Source organism: Bison bison, unplaced genomic scaffold, assembly GCF_000754665.1.
Source record: "Bison bison bison isolate TAMUID 2011002044 unplaced genomic scaffold, Bison_UMD1.0 scf7180017864251, whole genome shotgun sequence".
Classification (NCBI taxonomy): domain Eukaryota; kingdom Metazoa; phylum Chordata; class Mammalia; order Artiodactyla; family Bovidae; genus Bison; species Bison bison.
The window spans coordinates 939,491-961,496 of record NW_011494823.1 but is presented as its reverse complement, the minus strand read 5'-3'; the positions used below and the strand labels follow the sequence as shown (position 1 = coordinate 961,496).

At 36.8% G+C, this 22,006-nt stretch overlaps 1 protein-coding gene across 1 annotated transcript in view; it reads left to right on the top strand.

Annotated features, from left to right (window-relative positions):
* UVRAG (UV radiation resistance associated) overlaps positions 1-22,006 on the top strand; it is a 334,304-nt gene that overhangs the window by 188,253 nt on the left and 124,045 nt on the right. Inside the window, exons 10-13 of the mRNA XM_010847555.1 lie at positions 5,937-6,021; positions 7,787-7,874; positions 8,762-8,822; positions 18,055-18,220. Coding sequence (XP_010845857.1) covers positions 5,937-6,021; positions 7,787-7,874; positions 8,762-8,822; positions 18,055-18,220 — 400 coding nt within the window. The remainder of the gene's footprint in view (positions 1-5,936; positions 6,022-7,786; positions 7,875-8,761; positions 8,823-18,054; positions 18,221-22,006) is intronic.

Here is a 22,006-nt window from a genome sequence, read left to right as displayed (position 1 = left end):
AGTACTTTGGCCACCTCATGCGAAGAGTTGACTCATTGGAAAAGACTCTGATGCTGGGAGGGATTGGGGGCATGAGGAGAAGGGGACAACAGAGGATGAGTTGGCTGGATAGCATCGCTGACTCAATGGACATGAGTCTGAGTGAATTCCGGGAGTTGGTGATGGACAGGGAGGCCTGGCGTGCTGCGATTCATGGGGTTGCAAAGAGTTGGACACCACTGAGCGACTGATCTGATCTGATCTGAAGGTAATCATGTCAGCAACAGAACTCAGATCCAGCTCAATTCCGGATTGAATTGATTCCACCCTCCAGAATAACAGCAGAATAAGCATGTCCTTTTTGTTCTCTGTTGCCCTGCAAATAATGTTCAATATTAAATTTAAAATTTTGAGACAAAAAAGCAAAACAAAAATCTCTCACTACCACTACCACCAGCACTACCAACAACAAAATGTTGACAAGAGAAGAAATTTACAGAAAAAAGACTCAGATGACTTAGGTGATGGAACTATCAGCAAGAGTATTTAAAATAAATATAGTTACTATGCTTCAGAATTTTGTGGAAAGGTAGATAACGTAGAAGAACAGATGGTAAATTTCAGCTGAGAGGTGGTGGAAACTCTAATAAACAGTCTAATGAATAGGCTGTAAACCAAAAACAGCACCGATCAAGGATGCCTTTGACAGACTCATTGGTATTCAGCACAACTGAGGAAAGAATCATTAAATTTGAAGATCGGTCAATAGAAATGATCTAACCTGAAGTACAAAGAGATTCTTTCACATCAAACTAAATTATTTCATTAGCAGTGGTCTTATACTTCAAGGAATAATAAATGAACTTCTGCAGCAGAAGAAATATAATACCATACAGAAACTTGGCTCTACACACAAAAATTGAGAGATCCAGAAATGGTTGAAAGGGAGATATTATAAAGACATTTTCTTATTAGTTTTAATTTATTTTTAATTGAAGGATAATTGCTTTACAGTATGATGTTGGGTTCTACCCAACATCAACATGAATAGGTCTACCCATGTCTCTTCCCACTTGAACATCCCTCGCACTTCCCCCTCATCCCACCCCTCTAGGTTGTCACTGAGCCCAGACTTAAGTTCCCTGAGTCATACTGCAAATTCCCATTGGCTGTCTATTTTACATATGGTAATGTATGTTACCATGTTACTCTGTCCATACATCTCACCCTCTCCTTCCTCCCTCCCTCCCCAAGCCATGTCCACAAGTCTGTTCTCAATGTCTGTGTCTCCATTGCTGCTGTGCAAATAGGTTCATCGGTTTTTCTTATTTTTAGTTGCTCTAGAAGGCTATTGATATTCTAATGCAACAGCAATGTTTTGGGGTTTGTAACAGGTGTAAAATAAAATTTATGAAGTGTTTTAAGAGTGGAGAAGGGAAGAGTTGGGAATGTATTGTTTTCAGGATTTTATACTCTACATGAGCTGGTTTAATCTTATTTGAAGGTAGACTGTAAGTTATATATTGTAAACTCTGAGGCAACCACTAGAAATTTTCAGTTCAGTTCAGTCGCTCAGTTGTGTCTGACTCTTTGCGACCCCATGAATCACAGCACTCCAGGCCTCCCTGTCCATCACCAACTCCTGGAGTTCACTCAAACTCATTGTGCATCGAGTCAGTGATGCCATCCAGCCATCTCATCGTCTGTCATCCCCTTCTCCTCCTGCCCCCAATCCCTCCCAGCATCAGGGTCTTTTCCAATGAATCAACTAGAAAGTTTAGGGGGAGGTAAGAGTAAGCCAATAATGAAGAAAGAGGGAATAAAAAAATAATCCAAAAGCATTTAAAAAGAGGGATAAAGAAACAAAGAATAAGTGAACATCAAGGAACACATCAAGAAAACAGCTAACAAAGTGGTTGTTTTTAACTAAATATATCAGTGATTATATTAAGTGTACATGTTCTAAATACCACAATTAAGATTATTGAGATTTTATAAGGATAAAAAAGACCCAACTAAATGCTATCTACAAGAAGCACATTTTTAATATAAAGTAATAGGTTAAAGTAAAAGAATAAAAAAGTACACTATGCCAGTACCAACCAAAAGAAAGCGAAAGTGACTCTATTAATATCAGGCAAGGTTGACTTCAGAACAGTGAATATTACTTGGAATAAAGAGGGATATTACACTATGGTGCAGAGACTAGTTCATGAAAAGATAAAGCAATTCTAAATATGTACGAATATAACAACAGAGCTTATATATATATAAGCAAAAACTGAAAGGAGATACAGCTAAATACACAGTTGTAGTTGGTAAGCATAACACTCATTTCTCAATAATTTATGTACCAAGTAGACAAGCAGTGAGCATAAAAGACATTAACAATATAATCCACTAACTTGGCCTAATTAAGCAGAATATACTTTTTTTTTTCCCCAAGTACTTATGGGATATTTAGTTAGGCCAGATTTGGTGTCATAAATAAATACAAATAATCAAAAAAATGCAAAGTATTGTGTATCTTCATACATATACATATCATGGGTCAAAGCAGAAATAACAAGGAAAATTGGAAAATACTTTTGTCTGAATGAAAATATGTCAACATCTAAAGGGATGCTAGCCTAGAGGAAATTTATACCATTTGATACTTATAGTAGAAAAGAAAGTCCTTCATTTAGTAACCTAAGCTTACATCTTAACTAGAAAAGAAGAGCAAATTAAACCCAAATCAAGCAGAAGGAAGGAAATAATTAAGGTCAGAAATCAGTGAACTTGAAAACAAAAGAGTAGAGAATGTCAATGAAACTAAAAGGTGTTCTTTGAAAAGATCAATATAATTGATAAGCCTCTAGCCAGACTGACCAAGTAAAAAGAGAGAAAGCATGAATTAACAAATGAGAGAGGAAGTATCACTACAGATCCTACAGCAATTAAAATGATAATAATGTTTTGAATAGCATGATCACAGGACATCAGAAGGGCACTCGAGCATGCCTGATCAAATCTGGTACCACTTGAGCACCAAAATAATTAAATACAAAATCTTTGAAAAATAAAAGAGAATTCATGGTTCCATATTGATAATAGATAACTAATGGAGAAGGAAGGCCTCTTGCTTAGAGAAGAATGTTGAATGCTAACTGATAAATATGGAGGGGGCACTGGAATTTGAATATTATTTTACAACCATTGTAGTAAAGAATGATTCAAGCAAAAGATACCAGTCAATGCTGAATCTTGAGAAAATCAGATGAGAAGCAAGATATATCTGTGGTCTGAAAGATAGATATCATTGCTTCTAGATATGTAATATCCTTGGGAGAACACAACACCAGTTGTGTAGTATTCAGGCTGGTAATATATAACCTGAACAACATGTGAAGAGATTGAGCACGTCATTGCCTCTTTGTTACTACTTCTTATGAAGTGACTTTGGAACTTAGGTTGACTTTTCTGAGGTTCCAAGGTTAATATAAACACAAAAGACTATGCATAAGTATTAATCATTGCCATGCAAATATTTAGAGATACTTGGTTCTTCTCTACCTGAGCCTAGCTAAACCAGTCGCAGTTTTGTTCCAGAGAACACTATGTAACCAATGAGAGGTGTATTATCTTTTAACAGAAAAATGTGGAGAGATGGTGCCTTAGATGGTGCCTCTGCGTTTTAAAGCTGTAGTTCTTTTTTTAAAAATATAAATTTATTTATTTTAATTGGAAGCTAATTACTTTACAATATTATATTGGTTTTGCCATACATTGACATGAATCCGCCACGGGTGTACATGTGTTCCCCATCCTGAACCCCCCTCCCACCTCCCTCCCCATCCCATCCCTCTGGGTTATCCAGTGCACCAACCCCGAGCACCCTGTATCATGTATTGAACCTGGACTGGTGATTCATTTCACATATGATAATATACATGTTTCAATGCCATTCTCCCAAATCACCCCACCCTCGCCCTCTCCCACAGAGTCCAAAAGACTGTTCTATACATCTGTGTCTCTTTTGCAGTCTCGCATACAGGGTTATCGTTACCATCTTTCTAAATTCCATATGTATTAAAGCCTTAGTTCTTTTAAAGCCTGTGGAAAAGCCTTGTAGGAGACCTTTTTCTGGGTTTGGATATATTCTTCTTTTTATTTGAGAATAATTTTGGACTTAAGAAAAACTGCAAGAATAAGAAGAGTACAGAGAACACCTGTATTCTTCACCCAGATTTACCCATTGTTAACCTTTTACCCCATCTGTTAGCTGGCTAGTGTATATTTTTATTTTCTTTGTTTTGCAAATGTTTTGTTTTCTTTTGGTCATGTAATATGTTCTAAAGACCTTCAAAGCTAAAGAGGGTGTATAACATTTGCATTTCAAAACCCAGATCTGTCTTGGCCTTATTTGTGATTTCAGTAGAATTGAGGCAGCCTTTTATCTGGGATGAAAAATAAGATTGCAAATTTGTATAGTAGTGGAAGAATTCATGTGCTTTCTGGAAAAAGTACATGAGGTGAGGGGTGGAAGTTGTCAATCTGACTGTCTTCTGAAATTGTTGAGAGCGAAATCTGGGGAGGAATTATATTGGAGCTAAAGAAGATAAGTAGTATTTCTTGATTAAGTTCTGTCTGGGGAGCAGAGTTAATAACTTACTGGTCATTAACATACAGTTGAGAGAGAAGAACAGGGTGCTTAGACATATGTTGATAAAATTACTTAGGTTGGTGATTTTAGGGCTCAAGTCCAAACTATATTTTGATCAGTTAATCTACTTCTGGCTCCTCACTAGAGGAGATGTACAGAAGATGTACGGCTACCATTTCCTGTTAATCACGATTCTTGGAACTGAACTCCTTTTTAAAGATCTAGAACTTAGTATGTAAGGATCTAAGACTGTTTTTCTGTGCTTTAGGACCTTTGGAATTTTCAGGCCTGGTTATCAAGAGCCTGAGACAGGATCATTTTTTAGAGTAAGAAGATGTAAAAGGATTTTATGATCACATAAATGAAAATGGAGGTCCCAAAGTTAATATAAACACTAAAGACTAGGCATATATACACAAATATTAATTATTGCCATGCAAATACTTAGAGGAAATTAAATGTCCTGTAATGGAATTGAGGTATTGGACTATCAGTTAAAATGTAGACTGTTCTTTTAATTCACTTCTACTGAGTTATATTTTACAAGCCATTAAACATTGTAACTCAGACTATCTGTCAACATGTAAAAATGCTTGAGACATAATTTGGAAAAATCAGAATATATATTTCCTGCACACTATGATTGTAACTAAAGCTATTTATACATATGAATAAGATGAATCATCATAAAAAAACTTAATTTACGAACTACTATACTATAGTAGTCGATATGCAGGTAATTTTTCCTGCTCTGTTACTTTTTATACTTTCAACAATGTTCTGTATTATTTGTGGTTGAAAATAGATTAACCACTTGAAAAAATAAGCTTTATTTTTTAGAGCAGTTTTAGGTGCATAGCAAAATTGATCAGAAGGTACAGATTCCCCATATACTCCCAAACCCTACCTGTGCATAGCTTCCCCTACTAGAGGGGTACATTTGTTACAGTTGATTAACTTTTAGTAAATCATCCTTAACACCCAGAGTTCATAGCCAGTTTTTAATTTTTTTAGTGAAGTTGTCTGAATTTTGAACATCTCATTGGGGATTCTTGATCAGCAACACAGAAATCTGTAGGTAGGGAATCTTGAACTCTTACTATTTGACTCCTGCTAGAGACTGTGTAAAAATGGAAGCAATCGGAATTTTACTCTGGTTAATCCGCCCGAAAGTCCTCTGTCCTCATTTTACCTTTTACTCTTTTTATTTTCCTCTCACAGTTGGGGGACTGGGCTCTGCCTGTTTGGTTGTGACTGGGCAGTCCTGTCTGCAGTGTTACATCTGGAATTGTCTCCTTTCATCTCTCTCTAGGAAGTACATTTTCAGCTGAGCACCTCAAGCTTCAACTCCAAAAGGAATCCCTAAATGAGTTGAGAAAGGAGTGTACCGCGAAAAGGTAAGCGGAACACTGAGAATGGTTGTTAGGAGTGTTGAGTTTGAGGAGAGGATTTAGAAACGGAGCGTTTTTTAAGCTGCCAGTGTTTTTGCCAGTTACTACGCTCAGTGCCACTTTCATTTATTCAGCCCCTATTGTGTCAGGCACTGTGCTAGAGGCAGTTATGAGGGCGCCTAGTACGTAGTCGGAATCGGAAGCCTGAACGCTGTTCTTCTAGATTGCAGGGCGTCAGTACCATGACTTCATGTTTGAATCTCCTCCTCTTCCAGTCTTCGACATTTAGTGCAGCTTACAGTTTTTCTTTAGTAATTTCTTCAGTCTTTAGCTCACTTGCCTTACCTCTGCAGTTCTCAGATTCTCTAACATAAGTCTCTCCAGCTGTCCAGTTCATTCTCCATGTTGCTAGCAGACTTCTCCTAAAATACTATTTTACCATTATTTTTTTCTTTTCTTAAGAACAAGTTGTGATTATTTTCCTTCACTGTCAAATATAAAATGGTCCCCAGTGGCTCAGGGGTAAAGAATCTGCCTGCAATGCAGGAGGTGCGGGTTCGATACCTGAGTCAGAAAGATCCCCTGGAGGAGGAAATGGCAACCCACTCCAGTATTCTTGCCTGGAGAATTCCATGGACAGGGGAGCCTGATGGGCTACAGTCCATGGGGTCACAAGCAGTCAGACATGACCGACTGCACATGCACTGGAGATAGAACTGTAGCTGATTTCAGTTGCTCCATGACAGTCATTTAACAAATGCTAATAGTTTTCCCTTTATTTTTTGCAGCATATGCTTAACTTGTTGCCACCTCTGATCTTCTTCTCATCTTCACTCACTTTTACTGGAAAGTCATCCCATTGTGCATTTTTGTTTAAGAAATTTTAGCAATTAAGAAACCTGGAAAGAGCCTTGGAGATCATCTAATCTAATCCTCTCAATTTGCAGATAGGGAGGCAAAACTGTGGAGGTTACTTTTTGTCTGGTTCACTAGGAAAGCAGAACTAGATGCCTTTAAGTCTTCAGCGCTCTTTGCATTGTACTGCTTTATGTTCCACTCTAACCTGCTGCATTTCCTAAATTACCTCCTTTTTAATTGTGGACACAGTTGAGCAGGTAATATGCGCTATGGGTAATTTAGCTGTTAGTCATGTTTCTTAAATAGTGTAAGGGAAAAGCGGCATCGTCTCATGCCACACCTTTTGGCTTTGTCCTTTTTATTCTTTTACTTTTGTAATATGACAGCAGGTTATTTTTTGAGGTAGTTGTAACATCTGTAGTTGTAAATGAAAGTAGAATGCTGTTTTGAGGAAACACCATATGGGTATTTCCCGCAAATTGGCCTCAGTTTAAATGAGATTTTGGTCAGTTTACTGAGCCTCTCTAAATCTTGTTTTCTTGTTTGTAAAATGGGTATAGTAATATCAACCGAATAAGTTGTCATTGATATGATAATTAAAGCCATTTGTAAAGCTCCTGGCATACAGTAGTAGGTGTCCAGTCAGTGATTATTTGTACGTTTTACATCTCTTTTCATGGTGCTGGATACATACAATAGGCCTCCTTATATAGTTAGGATGATTGATGGTATATAGAGATAGGTCAGGACTCATGTTAGCTGTTATTCTTGCTTCTGCTTCTGAATTTCTGTGGCCCAGTGCAGATCATTTAATTTTTCTCTGTGTCAGTTAGTTGGAAATAACTGTTAGAAAGCAAGGAAACCTGTTTGTTTTTTGTTTTTTAACAAATGTGCTTTTTTCTTTCCTCATTAGAGAACTCTTTCTGAAGACTAATGCTCAGTTGACAATTCGTTGCAGGCAGTTACTATCTGAGCTTTCCTACATTTACCCTATTGATTTGGTAAGTTTCAGATTTTCTGGGGGAAAAAAATTTTTTTTAAGAGATTTCTGTTTGAAATTTCCTCTCAAAGCAAACACCATTGCTCTAGTCTTAATCATATGCTCTGTTGTTATTCATTCAGAAGCTAATATTTATTTAAAAAGTAGATTTAGAATTAGTTGGCATTAGGTTTCACTAGTTTGTTTATTTTTTTCTGTCTATTTAGTGGTGGAGTGAACTCATCTTCACCTGAAAGAATGCCAAATTATTTCTGGTTGCTTTAGGACTTTTTCTCTCAACCACATTATCATCTTCTACCTTATCTGAGACATGCATGCAGATACATACACATTGCTTTAAATATATAACTACTAATTAATTTATCTTTATTAGTATTACTTAAGATACCCCTGTGGTAGCTGTCAAGATGTTAAGTTTCTGTATTTGGTTTCTTAGAGTAAGTACAAATGTAAATTATTAGGATTCTTTTTTAGAGAATTAAATCTGCTAAATTTGGTGATTTTATTTTCTTTCTAATGCAAAGGGACTTAAAAGACTAATTCTCTGAGAGGAAAGCTAATAGGGTTTTAGATTACTCACAGACTTGTTAATTCTACTTAAAAATTCTCATTTATAGCTTTGAATTGGTCAAAGAATAGTTAGCTTTATGGTTAAAAATTTACATGACTTTTTGTTAGATATGTTTTTAAATGTATTATATAGAAAATTTAGAGTATATATCAAGATACAGATAATAATATAATAAATCATTATGTATTCAGCTTCAACAATTAGGGTAATATTTTATATCTGACAGTATTGTCTTTGAATTAACACCTAAATTTTTTAGATTTAGAGCTTCTTTGTTTATACATAAAATTCATTTCATTCTTTGGTTATATTCGCAGAATGAGCATAAAGATTACTTTGTATGTGGTGTCAAGTTGCCGAACTCTGAAGACTTCCAAGGTATTTTATTTCTTTTTCTTTCTAAAGATTTGGTATAAAATATGGGTGTGTTGCAAGGAAAAAGAGATATCTTGAAATGTTGGTTGCCTGTCCCTCCTTCCAGAAAAGTTTTGGAACCTTCCTGTCCCTTCCCAATTGTAAGTATATAGCATCAGTTTCCCCAATGGAAGACTTAAGAGGATATTTGGTCTAATCATGGGGGGAAAATTGTTGAGCTTTCTATTTGAAAGTTAAAATAGTTTTTGAATGGGGTTTAAGAAAATCAGACAGTAGGCTTCTCAAGAATGCTAATAATATTCCTGTCCTTTTGGTTTGATTTTTCATGAAAAAATTGTGTTGGGAGCAAAGCTGTAAACCTTAGTCTGCTCTGTTTATAAAGTTATATTTCTGCTGACATAAAATGTATTTGAAAATTAAATTTTGTGACATTCCCACTCCCATAGGTTAAACTTGTTATACTGTCATCTCTGTCCTTTAATTAAAAGAAATTTACATTAAAGATGTTACAAATAACATTCACAGTAATAGCTATATTTTAAAATATTTTTCCTAATCTCTTTACCAGTATGCCAGAGAAAAGAACTTATTTGACATTTGGGTAGAAAGATGACTTTTATTGTTAGCAGAGTGGGTTCTTTTCTCCTAATGTAAACAATGCTTTGAGGACTACTAAAAAGTTATATAGATTATACCCAAAGCTAGCACATTAATCTATTTGGGAACAGGTTATTCCAGAATAGAGCATTACTAGTGCTTATTGGGACTTTCTTCCATTTCCCTGTAAAGAATCTGTTATTTGTGATCCTTTAACATTTAAGACTGCTTTAGTGTATTACTTTTTTGTCCTTTACAACAAGTAGTTGGGACATAATGTAAAAAGTGTTATAAATGAACCTGGCTAAGAAACAAAACTAGAATCAGGGACATAGAGAATAGGCTAGTGGTTGCCACGAGGGAAGGGATGGTAGAAGGTAGGAGCTGGAGTTTGGGATTAATAGATGCAAACTGATACATATAGAAACAACAAGGTCCCACTGTATAGGAAAGAGAACCATATTCAATATCCTTTGATAAACGATAATGGAAAAGAATACAAAAAAGAATGTGTGTGTCTGTGTGTGTGTGTATAGTTATATATATATAACTGAGTCACTTTGCTGTACAGCAGAAATTAATACAGTGTTGTAAATTCAACTATTGAGGTGGTTTAGTTGCTAAATTGTGGCCGACTTTTGCAACCCCAGGGACTGTAGCCCACCAGGCTTCTCTGGGCATGGGATTTTTCAGGCAGGAATACTGGAATGGTTTGCCATTTCCTTCTGCAGGGTATCTTTCCGACCCAGGGATCCAGCCCAAGTCTCCTGCACTGCAGCAGATTCTTTACCGACTGAGCTACCATTAAACTGTACTGCAATTAAAAAAAAAATTTTTTTTTTAATGATTAAAACAGGAATGGGAAGACCTGTATTTGAGTCCTGGTTCCCTTTCTAGAAACCATGTATTTTGGACCAATTCATCATCTAAGCTTTGAGTTGATCTTCTAATTGATAGTATGAACACAGTAGTTCATGTACTACGTACTTTACATGATTGTTAAGATTTTATTTAAGAGCAAGACATTTTGCCTTATCTTTAATCCTCCCAAAAACAAAATAACCCAGTAAGAAAGGTGGTATAATGTGTTAATGAGCTATTTAGTGACTTGCTCAAGACCACAAAACTAGGTAATGATCTTGCTGGGATTTGTCTGTTTTCCATTGTACAGTGTTCCCACTTATCTCTGTAAGTCATACACATGTGCTTTGGTGTTAATTTTAGGTCATGGTGTCTTGAAGTTCTTGATACATCTTTTTCCCCATTCTTTCATTCATTTATTTAATAAACCTAATAAGTACCTTGAGCCCTGGGCCAGGTTGTAGGAATACAGAATATTCTTTCTTTGAAAAAAATATCAACTGAGCACCTAAATGCCAGGCATGTGCTGCTTTGAGGATATGATGATGGAAAAAGCAAATATATTCTCTTCTTTCATAGAGCGTACACGCTCTTAAAGGAGGTAAAAAATAAAGGCAATAAATAAGAAAAGAAGTATTTAACAAGTATTTAATAAAAGAGTATGCTATCTTAGAGAATAGGGAAACCTACTGTAGATAAAGTAATCAGAGAAGACCTCTCTGAGGAGAAATGTTTAACAGAAAATCTGAAGGCTGAAAGGAACCAGGCTTCCCTGGTGGCTCAGCTGGTAAAGAATCCGCCTGCCATGCGGGTGACCTGGGTTCAATCCCTGGGTTGGGAAGATCCCCTGGAGAAGGGAATGCCTACCCACTCCAGTATTCTGGCCTGGAGAATTCCATGGACTATATAGTCTATAGGGTTGCAAAGAGTTATACACGACTGATTGACTTTCACTTCACCTACTACAGCTGGGGGAGAATTCCTAGAAGAGGGGGGCATCATGATTGAGGATTCTGAGGAATCAGCTTGATATATCTGAAAAAATTCAGGGTAAGGGGCATGGGAGAAGATACATGTATTCTGGGAAAATCATGTTATTTCTCACAGCTTAAGTCATGTATGGATGTGAGAGTTGGACTATAAAGAAAGCTGAGCATGGAAGAATTGATGCTTTTGAATTGTGGTGTTGGAGAAGACTCTTGAGAGTCCCTTGGACTGCAAGGAGATCCAACCAGTCCATCCTAAATGAGATCAGTCCTGGGTGTTCATTGGAAGGACTGATGTTGAAGCTGAAACTCCAATACTTTGGCCACCTAATGCGAAGAGCTGACTCATTTGAAAAGACCCTGATGCTGGGAAAGATTGGACAGGAGGAGAAGGGGATGACAGAGGATGAGATGGTTGGATGGCATCACAAACTCAATGGACATGAGTTTGGGTAGGCTCAGGGAGTTGGTGATGGACAGGGAGGCCTGGCACGCTGCAGTTCATGGGGTTGCAAAGAGTCAGACACGACTGAGCGACTGAACTGAACTGAACTGAATTTCTTCACCTGTAAAATGAGGTAATATTTACATCTTCAGTTCATTGTGATGATTGAATGAGATAGCATTTGAAAGAGCTTTTCCTATATAAGGCAGTCAATAAATGTAATTGGAATTAGTTGCCAGAGAGAGGAAGGAAGGACAGACCAGGACAAACCTGTGTGGCTGGGGCAGGGTGAGAAAAGAGAAGAATTCCATCAGTAGATGTAGGAGAGTCAGCCAGGGTCTTGAGGCCACTGAAAGGAGTTCCTATTTTATTCTCAGTGGAGTGGGAAACCCTGAAGAGCTTCAAGAAGGGGGATGATATGAATGGATGTTTTTTAAAAGTCACTCTGGCTGCTACATATAGAATGATTTGAGAGGTGGCAACAGGAGAAGCCGGAGAAGGCAATGGCACACCACTCTGGTACTCTTGCCTGGAAAATCCCATGAACGGAGGAGCCTGGTGGGCTGCAGTCCATGGGGTCACTAAGAGTCGGACATGACTGACTTCACTTTCACTTTTCACTTTCATCTATTGGAGAAGGAAATGGCAACCCACTCCAGTGTTCTTGCCTGGAGAATCCCAGGAACATCGGAGCCTGGTGGGCTGCCCTCTATGGGGTCGCACCGAGTCGGACACGACTGAAGTGACTTAGCAGCAGTAGCAACAAGAGAAGCAGGGATACTACTGGTATTAGAGTATCACCTCAATTCATTCTGGGATGTTTCTTGATTCTATTTTTGTTTTCTGGAGTTAATTTATTTCCTAATTTTTCCCAGCTTTTGTTCTCTATTCATCCAAGCTGAATACATTCCTTCTTCCCCTAAAAAAATTAGTTTATCTTTTAGTTTTAGTGCAGTTTTTACTGCTAAAAAAATGAAATGAAGTCAATGTTTAATTCTCCTCTAAGGCCCTGTTTATTTACCGTAACTTGTAGGAATTGGTTTTAGAAGCACACATGGCAGTATTGGACTTTAAGACCTCACGTTCGCATTCTGCAAGGTACTTCCACGTACTTTGGAATTATCGAGTGCCTTGTGTGTTATTTATGGTGCCAGGTGCTGGGGTATGCAGAGGCGACCGAGGCACTGATCCTACCTCAGTGAAACTTCAGTCCACTTGAGGCTAACTTGTAATCAAGCCAATCAGTAAATATCTCTTGAATTTGTACTCTGTGTCAGGCACTTAGAAGTTTATACCAGGTATGTGGGACTTAAAGAAGTGGGAATAATCAGATCTACCAGGAGGAAATCAGGAAAGTCTTACAGAGAAGATGATACCTGAGGTATTTTTAAAGATAAAATAGTATTACCTTGTTGAAAGAAGGACGGGAAATTTTAGATTCAGTGAGTAGAAATATGCAACATGGAGCATCATACATGGTGCTGTCTTGTTTACTTAATTCCCACCACTGTGAGAATCGGTTCCTTCTGTGAGGGAAAGAATTATACTCAGCTCTTTTTTTGTTGTTGTTTTTTTCTAAAGACAAGAAAATTGAGGCTCAGCGAGATTAGTTAATTTTTCCGAAGACTCATACTAGCCAGTGGCAGAACTAAAGTCATCCCTGGTTGGCCTGATTTTAAGGCCCGTATTACTCCTGTCATGATGCAGTTTTCCTCCTTGTTTTGAATAATAACCTCTTCCAGACATCTAACAAGTTTTTAGTGTTCTGTAGCAGCTGCATGCTTAGTAAGACTCTAGTGATGGAAGTCTAAACTGGTATTCTGTTATATTCATGAAACTTTGCTGGGATAGACTTTACTTGCATGGCTTGATACTGTTTGGAAAACTCCTGCATAGTGGCCCAACATTTGTTGTGTTCTTCTTTCTAACTGGGTAAGTTTCTGTTAGGATATGGCAGAGAGACCTGGACACAAGTGGGGAAAGTTTTCCTGTGAAGGGTGTTCACTTGAGTTCCATTGACTGGGACATTTCTCATCTAAAAAAAGAAAAAAACTGTTTGTGTGTGTTTTTAAGTAATCTATAACACAAGAGCCTTTTGTGGTAATGAGACCCAGATTTCCTTCTGTGTCTGTATCCCTTTATGCAGGCATGATTTCTTGGAAAGGAGAGTCCATATGTCAAACACTGTCTCATTGAGAACGTGGAATGATTCCATAGATGCTGTGGCAATGATTAGAGTCTTAAATATTTTGTCCTGTCTGGATCAGTGGGTGCTTGGTTCCTTACCAAATCAACTGCCTCAGTGATTGGGAAGGCAGGATGGTAAGAGCTTTTAGATCACTTATTGTACTTGGATGCATTTGAATATTAATAGTTTGTCCAACTTGTAAGTCAAAGAGACATTTAAATTAATTTATAATGTTGTCATGGCCATTGTGAGTTTGTGGAATCTATTATCATAAAAATTACATAAAAGAGGCTAATGTAATTGTTCTGAGCATGCTTAAAACAGACTAGGCAAGACTAGGTTAGATATTTTAAATCCATTTAAAAACATTTAAAATTTTCAGCCTACAAGATTTTCAACTTGAAATGAATTTATCGGGATGTAAACCCATTGTAAACTGAGGAAGATCTGTAATGTAATGTGAATCAGATCCGCATTATTATCTTAATTAACCAAAATAAATGCATGTCTAAGTCTTTTCAGCTTAAAAAAAAAGAAAAATTATATAAAAGATTTATTATCACAAAAATTACTACAGCCCCAAGTAAATGTAGCTACCTACAGTTAAAAAAACAAATAGGAAATACTTATTGTGAGGAAACTGCAGAATTTTGTTTTGTGAGCCCCTTAAAACATTATTTTAATCAGGGCTTTTTTCCTTTATCTGAGTCTTAACAGCTTATTCCTGTTCTTCCCTGAACCCTCCCATTCCCCCTCTAGCTTCTTTTCTCCAACAAGCCTGTCATCTGTGACCTCTTTAACCCACAGAGCAGCATAAGGAACACAAGCCTCTGCTCTGCATCAGGTGTTAGGGACGTCATTAATGGTTCCTGGAAAAGCACACCCCTGAGAGCCAGGTTTTGGCTTTGGCAGGTAAAAAGTCTTTTAGATCTTGGAATGCTGGAAACCTTAAACCTTTCAGTTTTTTTAGCTAAAGTGATTGGCAACAGAATGTGATATCTGAGGTTTCGTGGCCAGCAATAGCCATAATTAACCACATGAGCTCACGTTTTCCCACTGGAGAGTCAGTGGTCTTGGGGTGATGAAAGTGACTTCCCTACCAGGAGGTGGTTTTCCTTTCGAGGGTATTGGAGTACCCGTGGGCCCTGTAATGCCTCACCCGTGGTCCTTCTAAAATGCTTTTTAATATAAAGCTTCAATATTGGAAATCCAACACCATGGTGTTTAACTGTGAGGCTGTGACTAAGCACTATGGCCTGGAATGGGAAGCAACCTAGGGTTTTTAATGGGTGAGTGGAGGGAGTCTTGTGGTAGAAATAATGGTGAGTGTGAATAACCAGAATCAAAGCTGGTTTCCAGTATTACCCAGTTTTCAGTTTTTGCTATTTCTCTTTGGTTTTTGCTGTATGTATACAGGATTCTTTTAGAGATGCCCTTTTATGTTTAATTTAAGCAAAATTATTGAAAGGAGGTAATGTTAGAAGACCAATTTCTGTTCTTTTACTAGATATGTAGATGTAGTCCTTGAAATAGACAAATGTAATGCTTTAGTATTACCCTTTTAGTAATATGGAAAAATGGAGATGCTTGAGTGTTTAATATTGGTTAGGTTTTTTAAAACATTCATAGTTTGCATTTGACCTGTTTGGCAGGCTGAGGCCCTCTGATTTTTGGAAGTTTTCAAATCCTTTTCTGTAGATCACATAGAAAAGTAGAAGCTTAGTATAAAGCACGCATGTGTGTGGGTGCTCAGTCACTCAGTCGTGTTCGACTCTGCAACCCCATGGACTCTCGCCCACCAGGCTCCTCTTTCCATGGAATTTTCCAGGCAAGAATACTGAAGCAGGTTGCCATTTTCCATTCTAGGGAATTGATCCTGATGCAGGGATCGAACCTGCCTCTCCTGCTTGCCAGACAGATTCTTTACCACTGCACCTCCTGGGAATCCCAAAGTACACAAAGAAAAATCCAAACTTAATGTAGTTTTATTCTTCATTACTTACTGAAAGTTTTCTTTTTCTTCTTCTTTTTGTCTCCCTTCAAAAGAGGATTCTTAAAGACCAAGTCCTTGTACTAATAGGAATATTTTCAATTTAATAAGCCCTATTCTTAAAGAAAACAGGAGGTGGGATTCAGCAGCCTCTTTCATGGAATTCTTTGTCCCAGCTGTGATTCCAGGGATAGATACTTGAATGGGCTGGGGTGTAGATACAATTCTCTTACTCCCGCATTCATAGTTTTTACTTATATGGCTTTAACTAACTCACTTATACCACTTGAATCTTATTTTTCTCATTTCTAAATTAGTAGCATCAGATTCAGTGATTTCTAAGGCTTTTCCCAGCCCTGATATTATATGATGATTAAATTATATTGTGACGAATTTACAATATAATATAATTTTAGTCTCTATGGTAGTCTGATATGCATATTTCAACAGAAGTAAAGTATTGTAGTACTCAAGGTACTTGAGTGGGACTGAACTAGGAGCACATGGTCTCTAAAAATAGTTAGGCATGTCCAATAGTCAGTTGAAAGGAATGCTGTTTGATTTTTTTTTTCATCAATTTGATTTGAGAGAACATGTCACCAAAGATTCACAGACTTTTCATGTGTTTTTTGCTCTTATTAGAAAAGAGTGAAGAAACTAAAATAATAAACATGTGTCATATGCTTCTAGACTCCCAAGTTAGAAAAATTGTTATGTATTCCACAGTAACGTTCTGCAACAGTATGGTAGAGCGCTTAAAGACAAAGGCCTTGGTGTCAGGTCAACTGCTATACTCACTGTATTAGTTTGAACTGGTTCCTTAACTTCTTGAACCTTATTTATTCATCTGTAAATTGAATGAAATAGCATATAAAACATGCCCAGTTTATTAATTTTTGATGAATGAGTGACTGCCAGAAATAGAGCACCATGGTCAATTCCTGGCAGGAAGAAAAAAAAGTGTACAATAAAAGTTACCTATTTTTACAGTATGATCAAAGAATCTGTTTTGGTAGTCAAGTGTGGAGAATGTACTGAGTGGTATATGGCAATAGTGGCTTTCCTATACAGTAAGAAGATAGTGCTTAGATAACCAGGTTTAAATATAAAAGAAGAAAAAAATAAATATAAAAGAAGAACGTGGGAAATATTACTAACAATTGAAGTTAAAGTTACTTTTAGAAATCAGGAAATACTCAAGCCAAGGTCATCTCAATCATTTTAGCCTTTCTGTAGCCAGAAGTATTCCAGATATGTGTTAAATCTGTGTGTGTGTGAGAGAGAGAGAGAGAGACAAAGAGAGAACTTTCTAAAGTATTTTAAGAATATCATATACCAAGTAGTTACTTTTTTTTCTCCCTTGGGGCAAGCTTAAAACTTCTTATTGTATTATTCTCAGTTCTGAATACTTGAATGATTATCACTTCATAGGCAGTAGCAGAAATCTAGATGTTGAGTTAAAAAATCTGTGACTTCTTACAAGATATGTACTGTAGGATACATGTATTCTTTTTCCAACACTTACTTCCACCGAAATTGGATCAATAGGACGTATTAATATATGAACAGTCTGGTTTTTTTACCTTTTACAATTTAAAACACTTTTTTTCACTATCCTATCTCAAACATCACTGACTTATTTAAACAATGCTCTCTTTTTGAATATTGAGAATGTACCCTGTAAGGATGTGCTATGCTATTTCACTTCACCTTAGAATTAATAGTGTTGTACAATAGTATTACAGTACGACTATTTTGCTTAGTAAAGACGTTAATGAATAAAATGTATGATGTTTATATAGTATGCAATGTTTAAATCTCGGAAACTAATTTTCACATTGTATAATAGACTCAAGTATTATTTTTGGCATTAAAAATGCTGGGAAAGAAAGTAATGAAGACTTGACTGTACGAAGAACTCTTAAGATTATATATCAAATGTTAATCTCACCACATTAATTATTGGGAAATAGTTTTAAATATAGTAGATGAAATTTCAAATCTTATTAATATATTTAGATGTGTGTAAAACCATAATTTATATAGATGAATAATATTTTATCAATTATTTCTTATAAAATCTCTCTTGAAATTGATTCGTTATGATCTCATGGCTTCATTTATGGAGTAAATTGCTGTTTTCTGTTTCTCTGTTTTTGAATTAACAGCAAAAGATGATGGGAGCATTGCTGTTGCCCTTGGTTATACTGCACATTTGGTATCCATGATCTCCTTTTTCCTACAAGTGCCCCTCAGATATCCTGTAATTCATAAGGGGTCTAGATCAACAATCAAAGATAATATTAATGACAAGCTGACTGAAAAGGAGAGAGAGTAAGTATCCTTTTACAATATACTTTTAACATTGGGCCAGTATGAAGCATCGGGTGTATTAACAATATAAAAGGTGACCTAGATTGTGGTAATTTTTGTATATCCTTTGTGTAGTGCTCCATTTCTTTTAAATAAAATGTAGGCAGAATTGCTGCTGCTGCTGCTAAGTCACTTCAGTTGTGTCTGACTCTGCCTATAATCCCATAGACAGGAGCCTGGGGGCTATAGTCCACAGGTTGCAAAGAGTTGGACACAGCTGAGCAACATGCATGCAATAGTGGCCTTACAGAAAGCATTATGAAGTATTCCCTCTCTTCTTCTTTCTTGGAAGAGTTTGAGGTTTGCTGTTAATTTTTCTTTTAAATGTTTGTTAGAATTTACCAGTGGAGCCATGTGATTTTGTACTCTTCTTTGTTGGGAGGTTTTTGATTAGTGATTCAATTATAGGTCTGTTCATATTTTTTATATATTCTTGACTCAGTTTAGGTAATTTGTGTGTTTCCAAGAACAATACCATTTCATCTAGGTTATGAATTTATTGGTGATAGTAGTTCATAGTATTATTATATAATCCTTTTCATTTCTGTAAGCTCTTTAATGATGTCTATTTTCATTTCTGATTTTAGCTGTTTGTGTCTTTTTTATTTTCTTATTGATGTAAAAAACTTACCTAGAATAAGAAGAATTGATGGATCTTTTCAAAGAACTCACTTTTTATTTTGTTGATTTTATTATTTTTGTATTCTCTTTTATCTCCACTCTAATCTTTATTATTTCCTTCATTCTGCTAGCTTTGGGTTTCATTTTCTGTTACTTAGATGTAAAGTTAGGTTACTGATATGAGAGCTTTCTTTTTTGGTGTCAGGGTTTTATATCTTTAAACTTCTACTTCCATAATAAATTGTGGCATGTTACATTTTTATTTTCATTCATCTCAAAGTATTTTCTAATTCCCCATGTGATTTCTTCAGTTAACCCATTGGTTGTTTTAAAAGGGTTTAGTTTTCACATTTGTGAATTTTCTAGTTTTCCTTCTGTTATTGAACTCTAATTCCATTGTAATGGAGAAATAGATAGTTTGTATGAGTTCAGTATGTTTAAATTTATTAAGACTTGTTTTGTTGCCTAATATATGGTCTGTCCTAGAGAATGTTGCACATGCATTTGAGAAGAAAATATCTTCTGTTGTTAGATGTAATGTTCTACATATATGTTAGGTTTAGTTCATTTATAGTGTTGTCAAGTCTTAGATGTCCTTATTGATGTTCTGTCTAGATATGCTGTCCATTATTGAAAATGGAGTGTTAAACTCTCCAACTATATTACTGTAGGACTATTTCTCCTTCAGTTCTGTCAATGTTTGCTTCTTTTATTTGGGGGCTCTGTCATTTGGTGCATATGTTTTGAGATACTATTTCTTGATGAACTGACCCTTTTATCATTATATAATGAACTTTTTTGCCTCTTGAAACAAGTTTGACCTAAAAACTATTTTGCCTGATATTAGCATGACCTCTCAGCTCTCTTTTGGTTACTGTATTTGGGAATATCTTTCCCATCTTTTCACTTTGAACCTATTTGTGTCTTTGGATCTAAAATGAGTCTCATAGGCAGTATATAGTGGATCATTTTATTTTAACTCCTTTCTGCGGATCTTTGCCTTTTGATTGGAAAGTTTCATTTACTTCTATTTAACATAATTTGTGGTATAAAAGGACTTCCTTCTGCCATTCCCCCTCCCCACCATATTTCTTAGACCTTTTTTTGTGCCTCATTTTCCTCCATTACTGCCTTTTCTTTTCTTCATTGATTTTCTGTAGTGTACCATTTTGATTCCTGTCTCATTTCTTTTTCAGTGTATTTAAGATATTTTCTTATTGGTGACTCTGGGATTATAGTTAACATTCTATAACAGTCTACTTTGAAATACTAGCCACTTAGCTTCATTAGTATGTACAGACTCTGCTCCTCTATGCCTGTCTCCCCACCTTCAGGCTCTTACTGTCACTGATGACATCTTGATGCACTGTGTGCCCACACTGCTGTCTTTTTAGTTTACCTGTGTAGTTATCTTCCCTGGAGACCTTCGTTTCTTTGTTCAGGAACTGTGTAGTGTCCTTTCATTTCAACCAGAAGGCCTTAGCCTTCACTTCTTACAGTAAGCGGGTTAGCCAGAGGTGAAAGCCTAGGGTCTTCTCAGGTCTTTTCTGAACATGCATTCTGTTCTGAGCATGTATACAACGTCCTTTGTATTTTAAAATTTTTTATTTAATTATTTAGTTTTTATTTTGTATTGGAGTGTTGGTTAGCAATAGTGTGTTAGTTTCATGTGCACAGCAAAGTGATTCAGTTAAACATATACATGTATCTATTCTTTTTCTATTTAGGTTATTACAGAATACTGAACAGATATACCTACAGAATACAGTAGGTCCTTGTTGGTTATCTGTTTTAAAAATAGCAGTGTATACATGTCATTCTCAAACTCCTAATCTGTCCCTCCCCTGACCCTTCACCCCTGGTAACCATAAGTCTACTCTCTGTGAGTCTGTTTCTGTTTTGTAAATAAGTTCATTTGTATCATTCTTTCAGTTCAGTTCAGTTCAGTTCAGTTCAGTCACTCAGCCCTGTCTGACTCTTTGCAACCCCATGAATCGCAGCACACCAGGCCTCCCTGTCCATCACCAACTCCTGGAGTTCACTCAGACTTATGTCCATCAAGTTAGTGATGCCATCCAGCCATCTCATCCTCTGGCGTCCCCTTCTCCTCCTGCCCCCAATCGCTCCCAGCATCAGAGTCTTTTCCAATGAGTCAGCTCTTCGCATGAGGTGGCCAAAGTATTGGAGTTTCAGTTTTAGCATCAGTCCTTCCAATGAACACCCAGGACGGATCTCCTTTAGGATGGACTGGTTGTACTTCCTTGCAGTCCAAGGGACTCTCAAGAGTCTTCTCCAACGCCACAGTTCATTCTTTAAGATTCTTCATATTAGCTATATCATAAGATACTTGTCTTTGTTTGACTAACATCACTTAGTATAGTAATCTTCATGTCCATCCATGTTGCTGCAAATGGCATTATTTTGTTCTTTTTTATGGCTGAGTAATAGTCCGTTGTATATATGTACTATATTTTCTTTATCCGTTCATCTGTCAGTGGATATTTAGGTTGCATCTATATCTTGGCTATGGTGAGCAGTGATGTGATGAGCATTGCAGTGCATATATCTTTTCAAGCCATGTTTTTCTCTGGATATATGTTCAGGAGTGGGATTGCTGAATCATACAGCAATTCTGCTTCGGTTTTCTGAAGAATCTCCATACTGCTTTGCCCAGTGGCTATACCCACTTACATTCCCACCATAACTTCTGATTCCACAGTGTGTGGGGATACTTTTGAATACACTAATTTCTGAAAGAAGTTCTCCGCAGCTGTTCCTCCCAGACTAGACAGTCTGTTGTGTGTCTCAGCCTTAATCTTTTGCCTAAGGAAGTAGTTAGGTTTGTTTGTTTGCCTTACTTCTTGAACATTGTCCTGTTTTTACTCTCTGAGTGAGTTCTGACTAGGCAAAACAAAGGCAGGTGCCTTGCATTCATCCTTCAGGTTGCCCCCAGACAAGTTAGGACAAACCAACACAAATTTTTTACGGTGCTGATAAAAAAAATAAGATTTGCTCTGCTCCCTTAAGAACCAGGAGTCAGGGCCTCACCCTGGCAGTCTGCTGTCTGTAGGACCACTGCTGAGCTGGAGAGGAGGTGAGGGACAGGATAAGTAAAAATACTGCAAA